The 18,875-nt window shown below is 52.5% G+C and overlaps 8 protein-coding genes across 8 annotated transcripts; 4 read left to right on the top strand and 4 right to left on the bottom strand.

Moving 5' to 3' along the window:
* Positions 1-727: 727 nt before the first annotated feature.
* AYL99_09500 (hypothetical protein) lies at positions 728-1,468 on the bottom strand (the record flags this gene model as incomplete). Its single annotated transcript, XM_018841007.1, has 1 exon — positions 728-1,468. The coding sequence occupies one exon, from the start codon at positions 1,466-1,468 to the stop codon at positions 728-730; it is 741 nt and encodes a 246-aa protein (XP_018689688.1).
* A 1,834-nt stretch (positions 1,469-3,302) lies between these two features.
* Positions 3,303-5,255, top strand: AYL99_09499 (hypothetical protein; the record flags this gene model as incomplete). The annotated part of the gene is made up of 4 exons (XM_018841006.1): positions 3,303-3,909; positions 3,974-4,363; positions 4,412-4,663; positions 4,723-5,255. The coding sequence occupies 4 exons, from the start codon at positions 3,303-3,305 to the stop codon at positions 5,253-5,255; spliced, it is 1,782 nt and encodes a 593-aa protein (XP_018689687.1).
* A 1,157-nt stretch (positions 5,256-6,412) lies between these two features.
* On the top strand, positions 6,413-8,590 carry AYL99_09498 (hypothetical protein; the record flags this gene model as incomplete). The annotated part of the gene is made up of 2 exons (XM_018841005.1): positions 6,413-6,761; positions 6,828-8,590. 2 exons carry the CDS (start codon positions 6,413-6,415, stop codon positions 8,588-8,590), a joined length of 2,112 nt encoding a protein of 703 aa, XP_018689686.1.
* A 1,324-nt stretch (positions 8,591-9,914) lies between these two features.
* On the top strand, positions 9,915-10,445 carry AYL99_09497 (hypothetical protein; the record flags this gene model as incomplete). The annotated part of the gene is made up of 1 exon (XM_018841004.1): positions 9,915-10,445. One exon carries the CDS (start codon positions 9,915-9,917, stop codon positions 10,443-10,445), a length of 531 nt encoding a protein of 176 aa, XP_018689685.1.
* Positions 10,446-10,552: 107 nt separating this feature from the next.
* On the bottom strand, positions 10,553-11,884 carry AYL99_09496 (hypothetical protein; the record flags this gene model as incomplete). Its single annotated transcript, XM_018841003.1, has 1 exon — positions 10,553-11,884. One exon carries the CDS (start codon positions 11,882-11,884, stop codon positions 10,553-10,555), a length of 1,332 nt encoding a protein of 443 aa, XP_018689684.1.
* A 2,003-nt stretch (positions 11,885-13,887) lies between these two features.
* Positions 13,888-14,547, bottom strand: AYL99_09495 (hypothetical protein; the record flags this gene model as incomplete). Its single annotated transcript, XM_018841002.1, has 2 exons — positions 13,888-14,195; positions 14,235-14,547. The coding sequence occupies 2 exons, from the start codon at positions 14,545-14,547 to the stop codon at positions 13,888-13,890; spliced, it is 621 nt and encodes a 206-aa protein (XP_018689683.1).
* Positions 14,548-15,915: 1,368 nt separating this feature from the next.
* Positions 15,916-16,536, bottom strand: AYL99_09494 (hypothetical protein; the record flags this gene model as incomplete). The annotated part of the gene is made up of 1 exon (XM_018841001.1): positions 15,916-16,536. The coding sequence occupies one exon, from the start codon at positions 16,534-16,536 to the stop codon at positions 15,916-15,918; it is 621 nt and encodes a 206-aa protein (XP_018689682.1).
* A 323-nt stretch (positions 16,537-16,859) lies between these two features.
* On the top strand, positions 16,860-18,542 carry AYL99_09493 (hypothetical protein; the record flags this gene model as incomplete). Its single annotated transcript, XM_018841000.1, has 4 exons — positions 16,860-17,279; positions 17,340-17,532; positions 17,612-17,661; positions 17,790-18,542. The coding sequence occupies 4 exons, from the start codon at positions 16,860-16,862 to the stop codon at positions 18,540-18,542; spliced, it is 1,416 nt and encodes a 471-aa protein (XP_018689681.1).
* Positions 18,543-18,875: the final 333 nt, after the last annotated feature.

The following is an 18,875-nucleotide window of genomic DNA, read 5'->3' as shown; positions in this document are numbered from 1 at the left end:
CTCTGGTCCTCATTTCTGACCCACGCCGCTTTAGACAGTATATACTCACAGCTAGTTCGGGATCCATTATAATTAGGGGCTACTAGCATCCGTTAGAGGCGGAACGAGGCAGAGGCTGGAAGCGGACAAGGGAGATATATAAAATGGTGGTCCACAAATGCTCAACGCAGACGATAATCCAAATAATCCAAATTCCAATCCGGCATGGGGGGTTAGGGTTTTGTGTACGTATATCCCTGACGTCTGCAACAAATTCGACTCGAGCATGCAATCAGGCAGTTTGGCTCTTGCTAGGGACCTGCATTCCCTTCAAGCTGGGTGCTTGTAGGGTTGGGCAGCGACAAGCAAAACTAAAGCAAGTCGAGAGCAGCACGTAAGATGCTTAGATACATTTTCATCTGAAGAAGCTTCATTGCACCAGACACCCAGCCAAACGTTCGAACAGGGCCTCCATGTCACCACCCCAATTCCAGAGAAGGTGATGTATTGTTCCGATGATTCACCGCCAACCATAGCTTCCACGAGCACTCTTGCAAACAAGGCAGCAAATGGGCAAGATTGAGACTTGCAGGGCTCGGATCTGTAGCACACATTCGGCTATGGTTCCTTGCTGTGCAGTCTCAGAATCAAATGTGTTTTGTCCCTTTAGGACGTCTTCCACCGTAGGACACTGAGGGAATACCCCTGTTGGGATAATCCACATCACTCCAATTTCGGTAGAGCATTCTCACTTTGTCTCAACTCCGGTGATGTCTTTGTGAAAGTCTTCGATAGAACTATACTCTCCGTGCCAGCAATTTTCGATGATCCTCCCGAACTCGATATTTTCTGTCGGCTTCAGGTCGTCCGAAGTGGGCCAGCACCCTTTCTCGCAGAAATCGTAGTTGAAGACCTCCCAGGTAGAGATAGAATAGAGGACGCAGCCAATCCCAAGAAGATCCTGATTTAATACATCTCTGGGGCAAACATTCTGCATCTTCTCGGTCAGAGGATATAGGATGCTTTCGGTAAAGTCGCAGATCTTTGGCATTCCTTGATGCATAAGCACATTATCGGTCTTAATGTCCTGTACAGCGACATTACGTGAATAAATGTAGAGCAGAGTGTCGGATATGTGTCTCATCATTTTGGAACGAATCTTCTGGTCCGGCTTCGGTTTGTTGTTGATGAAATCTGTTAGGTCGCCATCACTGGCACATACCAGCTGGATCGATCCGCTGTTCTCGTCGTATCCATGATATCCAATGACTCCATCGTGGACGCCCAGGCGCTCATAGATCATCCTCTCATTATCAACAAGCCCACGGAAGATATTCCAGCTATCGTCGTACCCAACAAACACCTTTGGTCGCTTGATAACGAATTCGCAATCAAGTGTCACGTAAATATGGGCAGCAAATCCATGACTGAGATATCTTGTGCCTGGAGGTGGCCTGACAATAAGATCTTGAGAATCGGCAGAATCCATTTCAGTATGGACTTACGCGTGCGAGGGAAGTGGTGATAGAAAAACAGAGTCAGCTAAGGGGGATTAATGCCAAGATGTCGAATTAGTCCTAGTTAATGGCCCACCAGTGGGTCAGTCGACCACAGCTCAAACATTTTGGTGTTTCAGCGCGTACTGTCACTAGTATGTTGATTCGTGCAACCCCAGGATTATTTCACCCATGACATCCCCAGATCATCACGCACCAACTTTGACTGTAAAGTTGTTGCCGGGAAATCCGCCTTCGGTTTAGGCGGTCCGGCCCCTTCGGGTATGGTCGCGGGCTGGGCGCGCCGCCGCTTTGACGGCTATAAGAACCCTCGTCCCCTTCCCATGTCTCTGTCCGTCAACCTGTTTTCCTTCTCACCTCCGTCGCCCTGATGCATCCGTCGTACGTCGCGCACTACTGCCTGCATCCTTCTCTGCAGCATCAGGCCCCCCTCGATATCCACTAGCTGCTTCGAAATCCGCCTTGCCTCTCCCAATGCACTCCGATCACCCTCCCAATCCTCGATCCTCGCGGCCTTCCCTCCCTTCGACGCAGCCCTTTTCGGCCCCCTCGAGGCCTCCAACTCCCGCGTGACCCATTCAGGTCCACCGGCCGCACAATCTACAGGCAGGGCCCAGCTGATCCCGCCCATCATCCACACCTCGACCGAGGATCCTGAGGGGTACCACGGTGCGCCTCCCTGTACCGCCTCACCTGGATGATTTTCGCGATGTGGGTTTTTCTGGCGTTTGTTCCAGATTTGCGAAAGAGTTGGGAGATCGTCACCAAGAACAGCCTGAGTCTCCGCGCGTTGACACTCAGCCCTCTTGCTTCCCCGTCGGTGCCGAACGCTGGGTGGAGGATGATAGGGCAGACTGTGAAGCGCAGCTGATGCTTTTGGCACGGACCGGCACAGCAAGCTGAGCGCCGCACTTCCTGCGTCCAATCACAAAAATGCCGCACGGGTTGATCGGCACTGCGCCTGCGTTGCTGCCTACGCTCCGCCTCGAATTCGCAGCGTCGAGCGGGGGCGAGTCCTTTATTTTGGCCCTTAGCGCTCAGGGGGAAAGGGAACAAGGGTACGCGGCGTGATACCAGTGGATTTTGTGTCTGTCTCATTTGAACTGAATGCAGTACGGTGATTCCCACAATTAGCGTCGGATGACGACAAAACCCGGGGAGGGGGGGGGAACGGAAAGAAAAAAAAAATATCGGCTTCGCAAGACAATTTCGCTCGAGACGAACGCGGACGTCGATTCTCGCAGCTACCACCCATGGTGGGTGGGGGGGTGCTTGTGAGGTTGCCCGCCTACCGGTTTCGAACAAGACCTGCAAGATCGTCCCAAAGCCCGACTTGGAGAAGCCCTCGCGGTGCTCTGAAGATGGTTCTCATCGTCCTTGAGCCTTCAGGACCAGGGAGAATAAGCCACCGCCCCATGCCCACCCCTCATACTGAGACCACCGGTCGTCGCGGGCAATGCCACGCTCGGGATATCGAAAGCCCTTGTCCCTCGTCGCGTTTTGGTGGTATGACCTGCTCCACTTGGTCGCCGCAATGGTCTTATGTAGACCGCAAGGGCCCCCCCGGGAAACATCAGCAAAAGAATTGTTTGCGGGATGAGGGCGTCAATTCGGCAGTTGTGAAAACTTGAAACTTGCAGCTGGGCCTTCTTGAGAAGTCAAAACTGGGTGGTCGTTAGGCTGTGCCGACCGTCTATATGTATGGCTTCAATTCCTCTCTTATCCTCAGCCGTCAAATCCATTCTCCTTCATAATCTTTCTGAACAATTGTCGACCGCTTTGCTCGTGTTTCTTTATTTTCCAGTCATGGCGACCTTCATCGCATATCAACCTCGAGGAAATGCACCACGCTTCGACAACCATACTTTCAGCAAATCTCCCACAGTTGGGTCTTCCACTAGTGTGTCGAGCAGACAAAGCTCCAAATCTCATCAGAAAAAGCCCGTCGGCAAAGCGGGTTTCGTGGATTTCGTGGATATGACTGTCAATCACCAGGATACCCCTCGGGAGTGTCTAGTGCTGCGGGAACTTCTGGAGCCGATGTTTTATCATCCCGACAAGATCGGCACCCGAGTTACTCGAGATCGTGGTAGCGGCGCGACATGCAGTGACAAAGTCGAAGCCGGCGAGGAAGGTGACAAGAACGATGATGGTGACAAGAACGATGATGGTGACAAGAACGATGATGGCATTGATTGTGAAATCAAAGCCAGCGACCTTCCGTCTCTGCATGAGACCTTAACGCAGAACAACAATCACTTTGGAGGTAGCGACGCAATGTTCTGCAAGGTCTTCGAATCGCCAGGCCCAATCGAGGGGACGAGCGGAGAGCATGGTCGCGAGAGTGACAGTGAGGAGATTGCCAGTCCTACCGCCACGACCGTCACAAATGTACAGCTCGGTGCCAGCCAAGGTGAGTCAAAGTCTCATCGTCCGGAGGCGTTTTGGGACCATGCATACTGACAACCTTCTCCTAGACAACCCGATTGTGCTGGACGATGACCAACCAGTTGACATGTGCCGTAAAGGCACCGTTCCTCCTGATGACGAAAGGCCCGCTTGCGAAGCTGCGGGACCGCCATATCCTGGCGACGAGTCCCCAAAATTTTCTGGAGGATGTGCCGATTCACGCACGGATGATGGCAAGCACACCCCAGACTCCTCAGCGAAGTACAACACGGACAACCGTGCAAGTCACGACCAAGAAGGCAATGAATCACACAATGACAACGTTGTCCACACTCGTACTCAGGCTAGTGGTAATGGTGATAACGATCGCAGTGGCAGCGGTGCTGATTCGGATGCACCGGCGTCTGTTGGCCGAATTCACGATGTCTTTGCCGAGTACGAGGAGACCTTCGGCTTGCGTAAGTCGAAGCCAAAGGCGGCACATTCAACTCTACCTGATTGCACAGAGAGGGAGATGACAGGAGGCACTCTTCCACGTGACGTCTTGCAGGAAGAGCCGCGGGTAGCTACGGACGACGGTGTCACGGACGTTGAACAAGCTGCAGAAGCTGCAGGAGATGATGTTGCCCGCCTTTCGAAAAGAGAGATCGGGAGTGGACCTATTTTCCAGCCCCGGCAAGAAGTCGATGGACTAGAGACGAAGACCAGGGAGATTAGGTCTCAGAGTATTCACACATTGGCCGGTGACTGCCACTCCGGTAAGTGATACCGCCGCGCTGTTGAACGTCATCCCTGATTCTGATACGCGGAATCACAGAAAACATTGGTGGTTTTCTACAGCCTCCACTATCGCCGTCTCCCATGACGACAGAAGACGCTATCGGATCTGAGTCTGGCGCTGTTACTCAAGGATCACCTCATCGGAAACGATCTCGGTCATTTACCCAACCTCATGTCCTTCTCGACGAACATGTTCCCCCAAAGCGGCCTCGCCGTTCAACGAAAGAGACGCAGAAGGCTAGAGAGGCCAGAGAGGTCAGAGAGGCAGTAGAGGCCCAACGGGCTCGTACGTCATTTCGTTCATCCCGCGTAAAACAGGTTTACTTCGTTCGCCCCGGTGGCGGTGTTGCTGGAGTGGACGGCAGGGTGGCAGAGGTCGAGGACGTTTATCTAGGGGAGGATGGCTCCATCCAGTGCGTTGTCAAGTGGAAGTCTTCGTTGATTGCCATAGATAGCCTTGTTGGTGGAGAGCTGCGGCAACGTTGCGAGCAACTGTTCGGGAAGAGGTATGGCCGAAAAGAGTGGCAGAGGAGGACGGCGGCGATGAGGCAGCAGATCAAGAAGGAATGAGGCCTGGAAGGCAGGTTGTCTGCGCTTGGATCCACGAGAATTATGAACTTATTTCACCATGATATTGTGATATGGTCAATGTAGACAGGCAAACGTTAGGTCCATTCAATGAAGTTAACGGAATGAACGATCCTCTTCGACCTAGCCTTGGACAATCCTCAATCATCCTCGACAAGTCCCGGCATTCGTGGGGTGCTCCACTCTCTGCCACTGTTTTGCCTTTGTCCTGCGCCGACACCAGCAGCCTTCTCCATCAGACACCTTCTCTCCCAAGTCGATCAAATATCGAGGAATCCGCTGGGGATATATCGCTGTACCTAGAGGGTTTCTCAGTCTGGGGGCCTTAGTTCGCCCGAGTGCGATCTCGCCGGCAAGACCAAGAAGTCACGACTTGAGAAAGGTGTGATTGCATCGAACCGCCCAAGATTTTGTCACATTTCAAACGAGTTTCCTTCAGGATGGCCGAGGTTCGAGGACTGCCCTAGGAGATGGAACCGCACATCGGGTTCCGGGACACAGCCTGCTTAACCGGCCATTTAGATAGACGTCGCCTACCCTTCGACTCGGTAGGAATAGTATTACATAATTATATAGAAGTTATATTCGGAATATTCACTAGGCGCTATCGAGGGCGTTGCCGCGGCCGACCACGACTAATCACGACTATATCTGCAGCCACTTAAATGATTTCTTATGTCCTCTTATCCTATCGACTATATTGAGCCCTAGTTAATATTAATCAATAACCAATAACTTGTCACAGATTTGCCATATAGTGCGGCTTCTACCTTCAGGATGCGTTCTCAAGGGGGAAGTTGGACTGACAAGGCATTTCAGCGGTGACAACCCGCGTGGTCTTGGCACCCGTTTGGGACCGTGACCTGCCGCTTTACTCAGAGATTAGGTGACCTAGCTCAACTTCGGCTTAGCCTCAGCGTGAGCTGCTTTGGAGTTATAGTACTCAAGATCAAGCTAAAACCCGGCCCTAGCCTCTTCCCTATTTGATACGAGGAAATAATGGTGCCCAGAAGGCGTCCTTTGGGGCGGAAGGCAGCCCTTCTGCCATGCTCACTGGGGGCCCACATTCACCCTTCCGACGTCGTTCTGTGCGGAGGTTGAGCCTACATTCAGAGCAAACATCGTCGCAAGTACCCACCATGCCTACTACACTCACCCACCCACCGATGCAAGAAGTGCAGCATGGGCCCGAAAATGGTGCCCCCAAGGTGCGATCGCCTTGTCAACACTGTTTGGATCTTAACCAGCAGAACTTTCGAGACAAAGGCTACGACAGCATTAGGCCACTCTCATACACTGCGTACCAAGTGATGACCGCCGACCGTATCGATTGCCCATACTGCCAACTTCTCGCCAACGGGATGCGGGCATTTGACGATATCAACGCTCTCACTGGCAGGCCCTGGGAGCTGAAGGCGTCGTTTGGCCTGCTCTTGAAAGGCAATGACAATGGAAAAGTCCAACAGCTAGAGTTCTACGTGACGCCCGGTATGTGCTGATGTCGCCGTGGCTTGCACAGTCGTTCTCGGCCGCGCTAACAACTCTGCTGAACAGAAGAAGAAAGATCGCCAATCCTTCCCAGCGCCATCTCCTCGGCGAAACACGTCCTTCCCATCTGGGACGATCCACATGAGATTGAAATCCTAAGAGGACGGTTGGTGAAGGACCCACCTCGGCCGGCGAGATTACCGACACGAGTCCTCGACCTGGGCGTCGGCAAGGACGACCTTGATGATGTTCGGATTCTCGAGAGGCCTGCCGTAGTCACGGAGGCAATCTATGCCGCGCTGAGCCACTGCTGGCTACGAGAAGACGTCGCGGACACCAAAACTACACTCGGCAATGTGGCGGATCGGCGGGTGAGGTTGCCGCTGCACGGTCTCCCTGCCACTTTCAAACAGGCGATATCCGCCTGCCGCCGGATCGGCGTCCAATACCTGTGGATTGACTCCCTCTGCATCGTCCAGAACGACCGTGATGACTGGAAGCGGGAAGCCGCAGATATGAACAATGTCTACGCAAATGCGTGGTTCGCCATGGCAATGCACCAGTCGGCACTTGGGCAGATGCCCTTTGAGGACGTGCCGCTCACAGTGGATGGCGAGTCGACTATTGTGCATGTCAGGCGCATCCCTGAGCTCCTAGACATCGTCGAGGGCCGAGCTGCGGCACCGGCAGTCGGGAAGGTGTACGAAGTGGCCGATAACGAACACTGGAATGCGGTGTCGCAACGGGGTTGGTGCTATCAGGAGCGCGCTCTCTCGCAACGCATGGTACACTTCACCGACCACGAGTACCTGTATGAGGAGAGGGGAAGCGTGGGACGGTGCCAGTGTAACCGGCACTTTGGGTTCGGGCTTGGATTCGCAGGATCGCTGTCGCGATGGTCGGCCAGGGAGGACGACATACACCGCGCGTGGCGCACTCTGGTCCAGCAGTACACGCAGCGCATGTTTGGGCGGCGGTCCGACCTCCTGCCGGGATTCGCCGGCGTCGCCCGTGGGTTTGGTGCGAGGCGCGATCTTGGTTGCTACGTCGCCGGGCTGTGGGAAAAGGACCTCGTCAAGTGGCTGTGCTGGAAGAGCCAGGAATGGATATCCACGCACGCCAGCACATGGGCATGCGAGAACTGCCGACCACATCCCCGACGCATTGCGTGGACGACGGAAAACCCGATCCCGAGCTTTTCATGGGCATCCCGTTTCGGCCCTTGCGAGTTTGTGTACGAGTCATGGAAGCTCAACGACTGCGTCCAGGTGGCGGCGATCGAACGCATCGAGTGTCTGATGGACGAGGACAACCCGTTTCTCAAGGTGCGGCAGCTGACCCCGGAACGGTGGCCGGACGATCCTTGTGCCAGGTATCTGCGTATCCACGGCTCCTTGTACCAATGCCTGCACTTTTCGACACGTCAGCGCGGGCACGCGTTCAACGTGAGCATGTCGCTGTGCCAGAAGGAGTACGCGTGGGCGGTGCCCGACCACTTCGTGGCGAGGTGGGATCTCGGGCGGGATGCCAAAGACATCCTGAACGACGCCCGGAAGCACGGCAAAGAATACTGCATCGACGCCGGGGACGACCTGCCCCTGGATAACTCGCGGATCTACCTGCTCCCTCTGTTCGAGTTCCCCCAAGACGGGGGAAAGTTGTGCCTGATTTTGCGGCCCTGCGTGCAGAAGATCACGCAGGAGGTGTTGGACACGGTGGAAGGGTGGGACCACCCGCACTGGATGGAGAGGATTGGCATCTCGGTTTTCAACGGTTCCCAGTTCGACCATATAAACGAGATGCCGCACCAAGTGATTCACCTAATGTGAATTACGGTCGCATACCGACGTCGGTATTAGGTCGTGGAGGCGCGTTTATGCTTGTTATAGTTTAAGTAAGGGAGTCCCGAGGTGGCCACCTACTAATATACCTATTAAGGGTTAGCCGTATACTAATGCGCTGGTTAAGAATTGGTCGCCTAGTAATCTGATGGTTAAGACTCGGGTATCTACTAATATACTTGTTGAGATTAAGCCGCCTACGGATGCGCTTACTGAAAGTTAATCGTTAGCTTATATAATTATACGTTCCGTATCTTGCTGCCGCTGTTAAGGGGACGGCTCTATCTATATCGTGTACTGCAGAACGCGACAGAAGGACCTTCGCCGGGGCTGAAAGCGAAATCCGCTTCTCCGAGCCCTTATTTGTCAAATCTAGTTTTGTGGTAATGCCTACGGTCCTTTCGCCCTCCGGATCGAATTGGCGTGATTTTTTATATGATGTCGAACTTTGAATCCTGGGGCCACTTCAGCCAGATCGTTTGGAAAATCACCACAGATGTAGGATGTTTTGCCCAGTACTGCCTGGATGGATTAGCAAATTCAGGTGCTTCTCCCTACTTTAGAACTTAGTTGCGACACTGTTCGATGTCCATCGTCTTAAAACACTTGAAGATGCCACAACTAATACTTCCAAGTGGTGAATCGATCTCCACACTTTCTTAAAAGGCTAAAGTAATTGCATATTAGAAGATGAAATCCTAATATTATTAAAGATCAACAATATTTACCATCGAGTAAGAGCTTCAGGGGATAGGAGCTTGTTCCAATAGCCGATTAACAATGTGCATGGTGGATGGGACGTGAAGGGCGTCGAAGTACCGGGCGCTTATGCCGCCTCATAGGGCATTCCACTCACCGGGATATGGATTGTGGCGGCCCGCTGGGAGGAAGAAATGGGCACCGATCACAACAGCACGAGACATAGCTTTCACGTGATTTTATATCTGACTCTGGTAAGCTTAGTTAATTAAAGAGGCGCCTACTCTAAGCAGTAGATTATTTCCTAGCAATAATGACCGAACAAGAGAGTCCGAAATAAGGCACTTCTACGCATCTGAAATACCTTAAATCGGGAACCCAAGGGGCCAAATTATGGGTCCCGACGGGCTCCACGGCTATGGTCACCCTACTCAAGGCACACCTCAGGGCGCCGCCGAGCTAAGCTCAGGGCTGCGCAGCCACAGCTCAAGAACGGCTTAGTCATGACTCAGTGAAATGGCGGGTGCTCAGGTCTGGAAACAAAAATAGACTTTGGGGAGGTCGAGATTCGCCGCTGAGTATCGTGGCATACGAGCCCCTCCGTCTCGAGTTTATGGCCGTCTTGGAGAAGACCGAGCAGGAGCTTCAAGTTTCCACCCCACCGCACCAGAGACTTTCTGCCGTCATTAAACAGGCGTCGGAAACGGGGACGTTCTGGTACAGGTTGGTGCTTCGTAGCCCGATGGGGCTCGTTCGCGTCTTCTACGACCACATCCAGCCGATCCTCGCCGACGAGCACGAAGAAAACGATGAATTCTATACAGTCATGATGGACAATTGGACCGTGAAGACGGTTCCGTTCATCAACAAGAAGCTGACGGACAAGGAGGACTATGATAGGCGACTCCGTCAAGCGTCTAAGGACGAAGCCAGAGAGAGTGTGAAAAATCCCCTCCAAAATAAAAGTCTTTTCGCGTTCGTGTCTGCTCTTGCTCATGATCCTGCTCCTGCTTCTTACCCGCTTCTTCAAGCTCTTTCCTTGCCGCTTCCACGGACTATCCTGCTTGCTCTTGCTCACGATCCTACTTCTGACCAGCTTCTTCCTTCCTCGCCCCTTCCGCGGCCTTCCGGGCCGCCTTGTTAAGCGCCTTCAGACCCTCATTTCCCTTCTTTTCCACGAACATCCGAAGGAGGGAGATGATGCTTTACATGATTCTCTGAAGATGTGCCACCGCTATCCTCAACTGTCTTTCAACGTCTTCCTTCCATGTTCAGGCGTCGGGTGGACCCCAACACTCTTGGTGCTTCTTCACAGAGAGCATCATACACAGTTTCTTGGATAGCTGGTGCTGCCACACTCATAGCCGGCATTGCGGTGCAGACCCAGACCGGAATGGTAACTAACGCTCCCAATCCTGTGAGTGTACCTAGGCCAACACCGACAGCGGCACAGGCACCGTTGATACCCCAGCCCACCACCGGTAGTGTCGTGGCGGTTGAAACTCCTGCTGCTATCTTGTTCAAGCCTTTGGGGTCGAGAACGTTCGCAACACCGTCCAAAAGACTAGCAGGCGCTGCTGGAAGGTTGAACTCGACATACTCCTTAAGCTTATGCTTCTGTCCCTCAACTTTGAATGGCTGGAGGCAATCGGGAAAATGCAAGGGCCGCTTGAAGGAGATGGAATACCATGAGGGAATGAGCAGGTGCAAGATAATGTCTTGTCCACGCCCCGACTCCCTTTTCAATTGTGCCCTAACCTCTTGCATGTACTGACATAATTTGTCCAAGTCATCTGACTTAGCACAAAACGTAAGCGGAAGAGGTGTCTCCGTGATCAGTCGATAAAATGCTGGATGCCAGTCTGTGTCAGGATGGTAGACAAAGAAACGATGATTGTCCCTTTCCGCCTTCCGGATCACACCAATTCTCTCTTTGACGAAGTCGTAGACGTGTTTCGCAAAGCCGTCGGGGCCTCCGCTTCCCGACACGGTGATACCATTTGTCTCGCCAAGATGCTTTCCAATGTCGCCCAGGGCCTGGATTACCTGGTACCCCTGGGCAATTTGGATAGCTGAGAACTTCTGCATCCAACGTCCGTAGTAGTTGATATGATCGACGAGCGAATTTCCAATGACATGGATACCATGGACATGCCTGACCACCTGGTCTGCTGAATCGGCAACTCTTTCCATGCTCTCGACTGCAACTTGGGCACTTGCGGCCACGGCCTCGGCGCCATGAGAAACTGTATCAAGGGCCGCTCTTCCAAATGTGTCCGCAGCCAGCATGGTCGCCATATTCAAAGGCTCACTGGTATTTGCGGTGGCATTGCCGGCTCCGGGTGTCGAGGCGTCTGCAGCGATGTTCGTGCCTATGCGGCCAATCTGGCCGAAAAGAACAGCCAACGGGTAACCAAAGAAGGTGCCGCCTGCCTGCAACAGCTCAGGCCAATGTTGCACAACGTGTCGTAGGATAGGTATGATCTCGTTATCCAAATATTTGACATAGGCTTCTTGGAGAGGTAAGTCCGGATAGCGCGCCCGCACGAGCGGTTCTAACTCCGTGAAAGTCATATCAGCCATCGAGCTATTCAAAAGGAATTTATCGGACTATTAAGCAACAGGATTTCGGCTCTCAAACTGAAATGAGAGCCTCAGGCAACTGGTAGGTCTCAGTTGTCGCCGTTGACCCGCCTTGGAATGTCCGTCAACGGTTGATAGTATTGAAGATGGCTAACCACGTGTCGGTGGCTTCGGCTTCAATAGGAGGGATTCCTTGAGAGACTCGGCGTTTTTGGGCTGTGCTGGTCAGCATTGTGGATGACAACGTCCATCACATAGTCTTACTGACTTTCCTTCGAGGTTTTAAAGGTCTTATGTCCAGCCCAATAGCGATCTTCTATCGGTGTGATTCGTTGTTCGTTAAAGTTACGTCTTCGGAATTGTAGGCTCCTACGAGTGACTCTATTCACGACGACGTAACGTAGTCTGTCAACTATGGACATTCAGCGATGTTAGCAATGGGCAGTCACAACCAGGGCGCGATATGAAGGGTGTAGAGAACTCGCCTGTATTCTTGGGATTTTGGATCTGAGCCTAGCTGAGTTTTCGTCGTTTATAGCATGGCGCCGCTTCCTTGTATACATTCAGTTGATATTTAAAGGCTTGAGAAGACTGAGAAAGATTGCTCACTAGTTGGCTGAATTTGGCCGACGTACTGGTCGGGTTTGACTCTGCCACCTCATGATCAGTTTGTCTCTTACTCCGAACCGCCAGCAGTTTCCAGCTTTCGTGCGACGAGTTCTCAAGAAGCGAGGTTCGCAGCGGTCGGGGAAGATGCATCATCAGTCGAGAACCAACCGTCTGCTAGGGCCACGTTCATGTATAAACGCACAGCCCGTTTTGACACCAGGGGTCAAGTACCTTATTGGAGGCTTAAGGACATAAGCGCTCCAGACAAAAGTAAGTGTGCCGAGAGCCAATCATTAGGAGAGGTTAAACTGGAGTGACCGCCCCCACCTTAAGCGCTGTTGGGCCTGGGGCAACTTGCCTATTTTACCTGTCTGCCAGGCACGCTGTAACTTGACCTCGGCGTGCTTGGATACCACCTACAACCACATGCCAACGCATTACAGCATGCTTACATTCCTGCACCCGACCCCCCCCCCCCCGTCCTCTGACGCTCGCAGCGCGGCCTCAACCTGTCCATCCCGATCTCCTCTGATGTGCGACTTGAGGTGTAGGACGTGGTTTCCCAGACGGCACTCCGAATACACTATGCTTCGAGACTTCGCCGACAGCCCGGTATAGCTGGAGAGCAGCGCCATTTCCCTCTCTAAGCCCTCCGACCCTGACCAGGAGCGACGGTAAGGCTGGCTAGCCACCCCTGCGCCCACCGGCCGCCGGTCCATTTTGAAGTGTGCCTGGCGTTCGGGCGGCTTTCGATGTAGTCAATATGTGGCAGTGTGGCTATGACCGGCGCAGTCACGTCTTGGCGAGATCTTTCGAATCTGCAAAACTTTGTCTTCTTTTTTCCCAGCCTTGTCTACCAACCTTACATCTCTGTCGGCTCCTTGCTTGTGTAGGACCATGAAAATCATAGCCGGATGATTGATGAGTAATCAGTTTGAAATCTGAAGGCTTATAACATTTCGGTCATGAGGCTACTCAATACATCGACTCTAAAGCTGTGTGCTTTCTATGAGCCTAAGCTCCCCGCCTACGTAATTCAGTCTCACACGTGGCTGAGCCAAGAGCAGGAAGCAACACTTCAGGAGTTGTAAAGCCTAAATGCAGCCTTGCAGTGCCAATGTGGCAAGGAAGCTAAAGATCGTCGAATTCGCGTAAGAGAGGGCTTGAGGGAGACGGAGTCAATAGAAGATGACGAAACTAGTAACGTGCATCCCTTTGTGCCAAGAGTCCCGCCGTACTAAATTTGGACTAAATCGAACAGTCTGACCGAAGCTTCTTGGGACTGTGGGTCAGATCCACTAAATTTAGGCGCAGTTCCTGAAAATGGGCTCCAGCTATGCTGGTCCTTGACCGTCGTCTGACGGAGCTTTTGGAAGCGGTATGTTTACAGCCGGTCACGGAAGACGCGGACTACCATCTATCTGTACCACCTTCTCGTCGCCACCATCCGATGCCGCCTGTAGCGCGTTGCCATACTGGCCTCCTTGGGGGTGGACTTCGGCACCTTGGTCGAGCAGCATCTGCACCACCTTCTCATGGCCACGATATGACGCCGCCTGTAGCGCGGTGCCATGCTGGCCTCCTAGGACGTTGACGTCGGCACCTCGGTCGAGGAGTATCTGTACCACCTTCTCGTCGCCATGATATGATGCCGCCTGTAGCGCGTTGCCATACTGGCCTCCTTGGGCGTTCACGTCGGCACCTTAGTCGAGCAGCATCTGCACCACCTTCTTATGGCCACGATATGACGCCGCCTGTAGCGCGGTGCCATGCCCGCCTCCTTGGGCGTTGACGTCAGCACCTTGATTGAGTAGCATCTGCACCACCTTCTCGTGGCCACGATCCGATGCCGCCTGTAGCGCGTTGCCATACTCGCCTCCTTGGGCGTTGACGTCTGCTAGTGACGTAGACAGCATAAACCCCAATAGTTCATCTAGGCCAAGAAACGAAGCATAGTATATTACCGAGGGAGGATCTTGGGCGAACCTGTGGTAGTCCACATCGGAATCCCAAGGTTGATCTAGCTTGTGTAACCGAACCCAACGCTCTTTCATGGAACGCGTTGTCAACAAAGTGCCAACCATCTCCGTCAACTATTGAACGAACTGGCCGTTAGCTTAGCGGTAATGGTGGTACCAGAACTCCGCAGTATATCTCGCAAAGACATACTGTTTTAGTAGATCGGGGTTCAAGGTCTATTGGAGGAATTCATCATGTTACAGATATAGCAAACAAGTTTTACTGATCCGCCCGTGCTGTAATGGCCCTAATAAAGCGAAGTGGGCCGCTCGGCCACTTCGAATACGATCAGATAGTAGATACTCTTGGACCGAGAAATGTTCAATCCGGACTTCTTAAATACTATCAATCCGGAGATTGATGGCAAGAAGACTAGGACAGATTCGAAGGACGTCGTCTAGACCGCCTCTAAATCTACTCTCGGGGTCATAAGACTCGCGGACGTCGATATCAACAGCGAAAGCCTCGGTAACCTCATCGATGGACAACGGGCGCGATGCATGATATAGGAGCGACAGGATCTTCTATGCCTCTTCTCGTAACTCAATGCTGCATAGTATTCGTTCGTATGTCGCATCAAGGGACTGTAACAGCGCGCTAAGCCATTTCTTGAGATGGCTCACGATACAGAGATATTTATATAGCGACCGAAGCTGGCATTCGACCCAACGAAATCTAGGTATAGATTAGCTCTTATTAGAAATAATGAACGCTAGATGGTTAGCGACTCACACTCCGCCCGCATGCTGGGTTAGATAGTTCTTGATCTTCTCCCGATGATCACCCCAGCGTTGGAGCTGACGGTCATAGTCGACTTGAAATGCGACAAAGCGTGAGATATCTTGCTGGACGCCGTCGTTCTTCAATAAGACATACTCAATAGTCTGCTAGGGTGCTGGGACTTACAGATGGTCTCGAATATCTGGAACATCTCGACTAGTAACCAACAGGTGTAAGCCTGGTAGATGCTATTGTCGTATGGTGTCAATCACCAACAGGACTTCGGTTCGCGAGATGTCTATAGGGCTTTCGTCTAATGCATCGAGTAGGATATAAGTGTGGCGGCCCCGAACAACGGCTTGTCGTAGATACTCAAGTGCAACTGACACTAGTGGAATGCCATAGTTATATGAGTCCTTAAGGCGGCTTAGTTCTGCTTCCAGACCGGGCACCTATCCACAGAGCTGGAGAAGTAGTGCGCGTAGCATGGCGGATGCATCTTGTTTCGACTCGTCCCGAAAGTCGAAGAAAAAAAAGACCACCGCGATGTCGGCGGATGACTGTCGTCGACGAAAAGCGTACTGGATCGCTATCGAGCACAGTACGGACTTGCCACAGCCGGCGAAGTCATAGAGCTAAAGGAATGAGTTATTTTACTGTAACCAGTTGGTATAAGCTGGACCTTAGACTAACCACTGCCCCGTGCTCGCGTACCGTTTGGCGACTACGACATTTAAATTGACAGTCGCGTCTGGTGCCTTCAGCCATTGTCGCAAGTCTATATGGATACTTCGTGCCTGTATATCTCGGACGATCGCGTTGACCTCCTCAATGTCGTCCTGGGTATTCTGGTGCTCTTTCAGCTGAAGCGCCTGTACCGCGATCGATAAGTTGTCCTTGAAATCACTGATATCGTCGCTGAGATCTTCTAAAGTGCTTCTCTTGAATGGATACGCCGCCCGTCGTCCAAGCACCACTGCCTTCTTTCTCCAATCATCTGTGGGTTTCTTTTTGAACTTGTCGACCTCACCCTGTAGCGCGTTGATGGCGTCCTCACTATGGGTGATGGACTTTTCAATACTTTGTATGATCGACTGCTCGTTCGGCCGCCCGCTGCGCGTGTGCACGGTCTGGTCGATGTTTCGGAGGGATTCGAGAAGGCCGCCGAGTTGATCTGCGATCTTGGCGAGGTCTCGATGTTGTTCTCGGCATACGGTGTAGTAATTGTAAAGATACTCTGTACTCTGCAGGCCGAGAGACAGTAAGCCCGCCACGCTAGCGGTAACGGAGAGTGGATCTCCCATGACGTCGGGGTTGAGTTCTTTTCGCTTGCTATAGGGTGCGATGCTACTGTAACCAAGATCTTAATAAGACTTCATACAATGCGCAAGCTTGTGGACAGTTTGATCTCAGCAGCTGCATTTCCAGCCTCACGGCTCAAGCAGTCTGATCCCGACTTATGCAGGTCGCGACCGCAGGGTGGAAGGCGCAGTCAACGGCGCAACGTTCTTCCGTCCCGGGAAGGCTTAGCATGCAGATGTGGCCTCTACGACTGCGTGTCGTTCTGGTCGTGTCGTTGCCGTGCAATAACATCGAGTTTTTGAGAAGCCACTGCCAATCACCAACGATGACTCCGGCCGGCATTAGCAGCGAAAATCGATCGTCCCCAGAAATTCCTGCCAGCTTCCCTTTATCGAGAGATCCTCCCCGAACTACTCTACCGATCGGGTCGAACGAAATAGCACCAAGGCGGAAGAAGGCTGTCAATCAGCAGTACCTCACACCACAAGAAGAGAAGGCGCTAGTCGCCTATATCTTACAATGTGCAGACAACGGCTTCCCCTTACCGGTGAAAGCCTTGCGAAGATTGGCCCTCGTGATTCGGCAGCGTCGCGACTCTACACGCTCGACACAGACTCGGGGTAGCAGAGTGCAACCTCCCGACAAGAACTATCCCCAAGCACTGTACTCACGTCATCCGGAACTGCGGGCCCGAAGGCTCAAAGCCATTGACTGGACGAGAGCTAACGAGAATATACATGACAAGGTCCAACATTAGTTCGATGTCATTGGCAAAGAGCTGGCTAACCCTAACATCCTTCCCGAGAATGTCTATAACATGGATGAGGCAGGCGTGCTCCTCGGTTATACCACGACAGTCAAAATGTTGGTGCACAGCAAAGACACGCGACGCCACCGAGGCACAGGGGTGAAACGAGTTCTTATCACCTCTATCGAATGCGTCTCTGCGGCCGGCATCGCTCTCCCGCCTCTGATCATCTGGCCCGCGTCAACCCACCGTAATGTCTGGACCACCCATCCGACACCCGGTTGACATTTTGCGTGTTCCCCCAAAGGCTATACTAACAAACATATCAGTCTATCCTGGATCAAAGACGTGTTTGATCCGCAAACCCGTGCCCGCGCCGGTGATAAACCCCGTGTCCTGATCAACGATGGCTTTACCACCCATAAATCCGTCGAGCTCCTCGAGTTTTGCTTTCATCACAATATTATTCTTTGTCGTTTACCTTCTCATACTTCTCATAAACTCTAGCCACTCGATATCGGCGTCTTTGGCCCACTTAAGTCGGCATATCGGGAACAAGTCGAGCAATTGTACCGTGGCGGCGCTGGCATAGTCGGCAAGCAGCATTTTACATTTTTATATAGCCGAGCACGACAGACCGCTTTGACTGAGTCTAACATTATTTCAGCGTGGAGTAAGGTCGGTCTCTTTCCTTTCGACCCAACCCGCGTCCTTGCCACTATCTCCGGATCTCAAACGGATAAAAACGCACCACAGATCGCAGCTACACAAACTCACTTGTTTTCCCCTGATAAAATACAAGCCACACCCGTGACATCCGAGGATTTTGCGGCACTGCGGCGCCTGATTGAAGGTGAGTCCCAGCAAGTGAGCGAGCTAAGCCAGCACAGACTACAGGAAGCCTTCAACGCCGCCGAGCGGGCATTGACCGAGAGCAGTCTGTTACGAGATCGCAGTCAGGAACTGTTCCTACAGAACTGCGAGAAGAAATTGCGCCAGTCCACCAGATCGACAGTGATAGGGACTGCCCGAGTCATGAGCTACCGAGACATCGTCGTCAAACGGTCGACGCAGGAGACGATCAAGACAACAGAACCTAGATCAGACGCCGGGCGTCAAGGTCCAAGCGTGAGCAGACATCCCTCAACAGTTTCCAGCAAGGCTCCAAGAAAGCGTGGACGGCAGGGAGAGTTAGAGCAGGCTATCCAGGAGATTGATAGGTCGGAAATAGGCAACTACTGCCACGTCTTCGAATTGTAATAACACGCAACAAATAGATCGGAGGTAGACGGGGTTTGGTGGTTTGTCGGAGTCTTTGTGTAGCTAGGGAGAGGCATTGCTATAGTTCTAAACGATAGTTTTCAATGGACGTGGTGTTCATATCAAGCCAAACGCATATGCAAAATACCAGTCAAGTCTTGTCCTAGGAAATTGTTGTTTTCCGCGGATTGAGCTTGGCTCGCGTTCGTCGGATGGAATAGAAAGTTAAAATTGCCGGTACTGTACCAGTTCGCAAGAGTGAAGCAAGTCACAAATGGTCACGGTCAGACAATCTGCGGCTCAAAATAGGGACCCGTGCGCAGGGCCCTGATA

Source organism: Fonsecaea erecta (assembly GCF_001651985.1).
Source record: "Fonsecaea erecta strain CBS 125763 chromosome Unknown Scaff9, whole genome shotgun sequence".
NCBI classification, from domain to species: domain Eukaryota; kingdom Fungi; phylum Ascomycota; class Eurotiomycetes; order Chaetothyriales; family Herpotrichiellaceae; genus Fonsecaea; species Fonsecaea erecta.
Note: the sequence above shows the minus strand (reverse complement) of the source record. Positions and strands in the feature narration are given on the sequence as shown.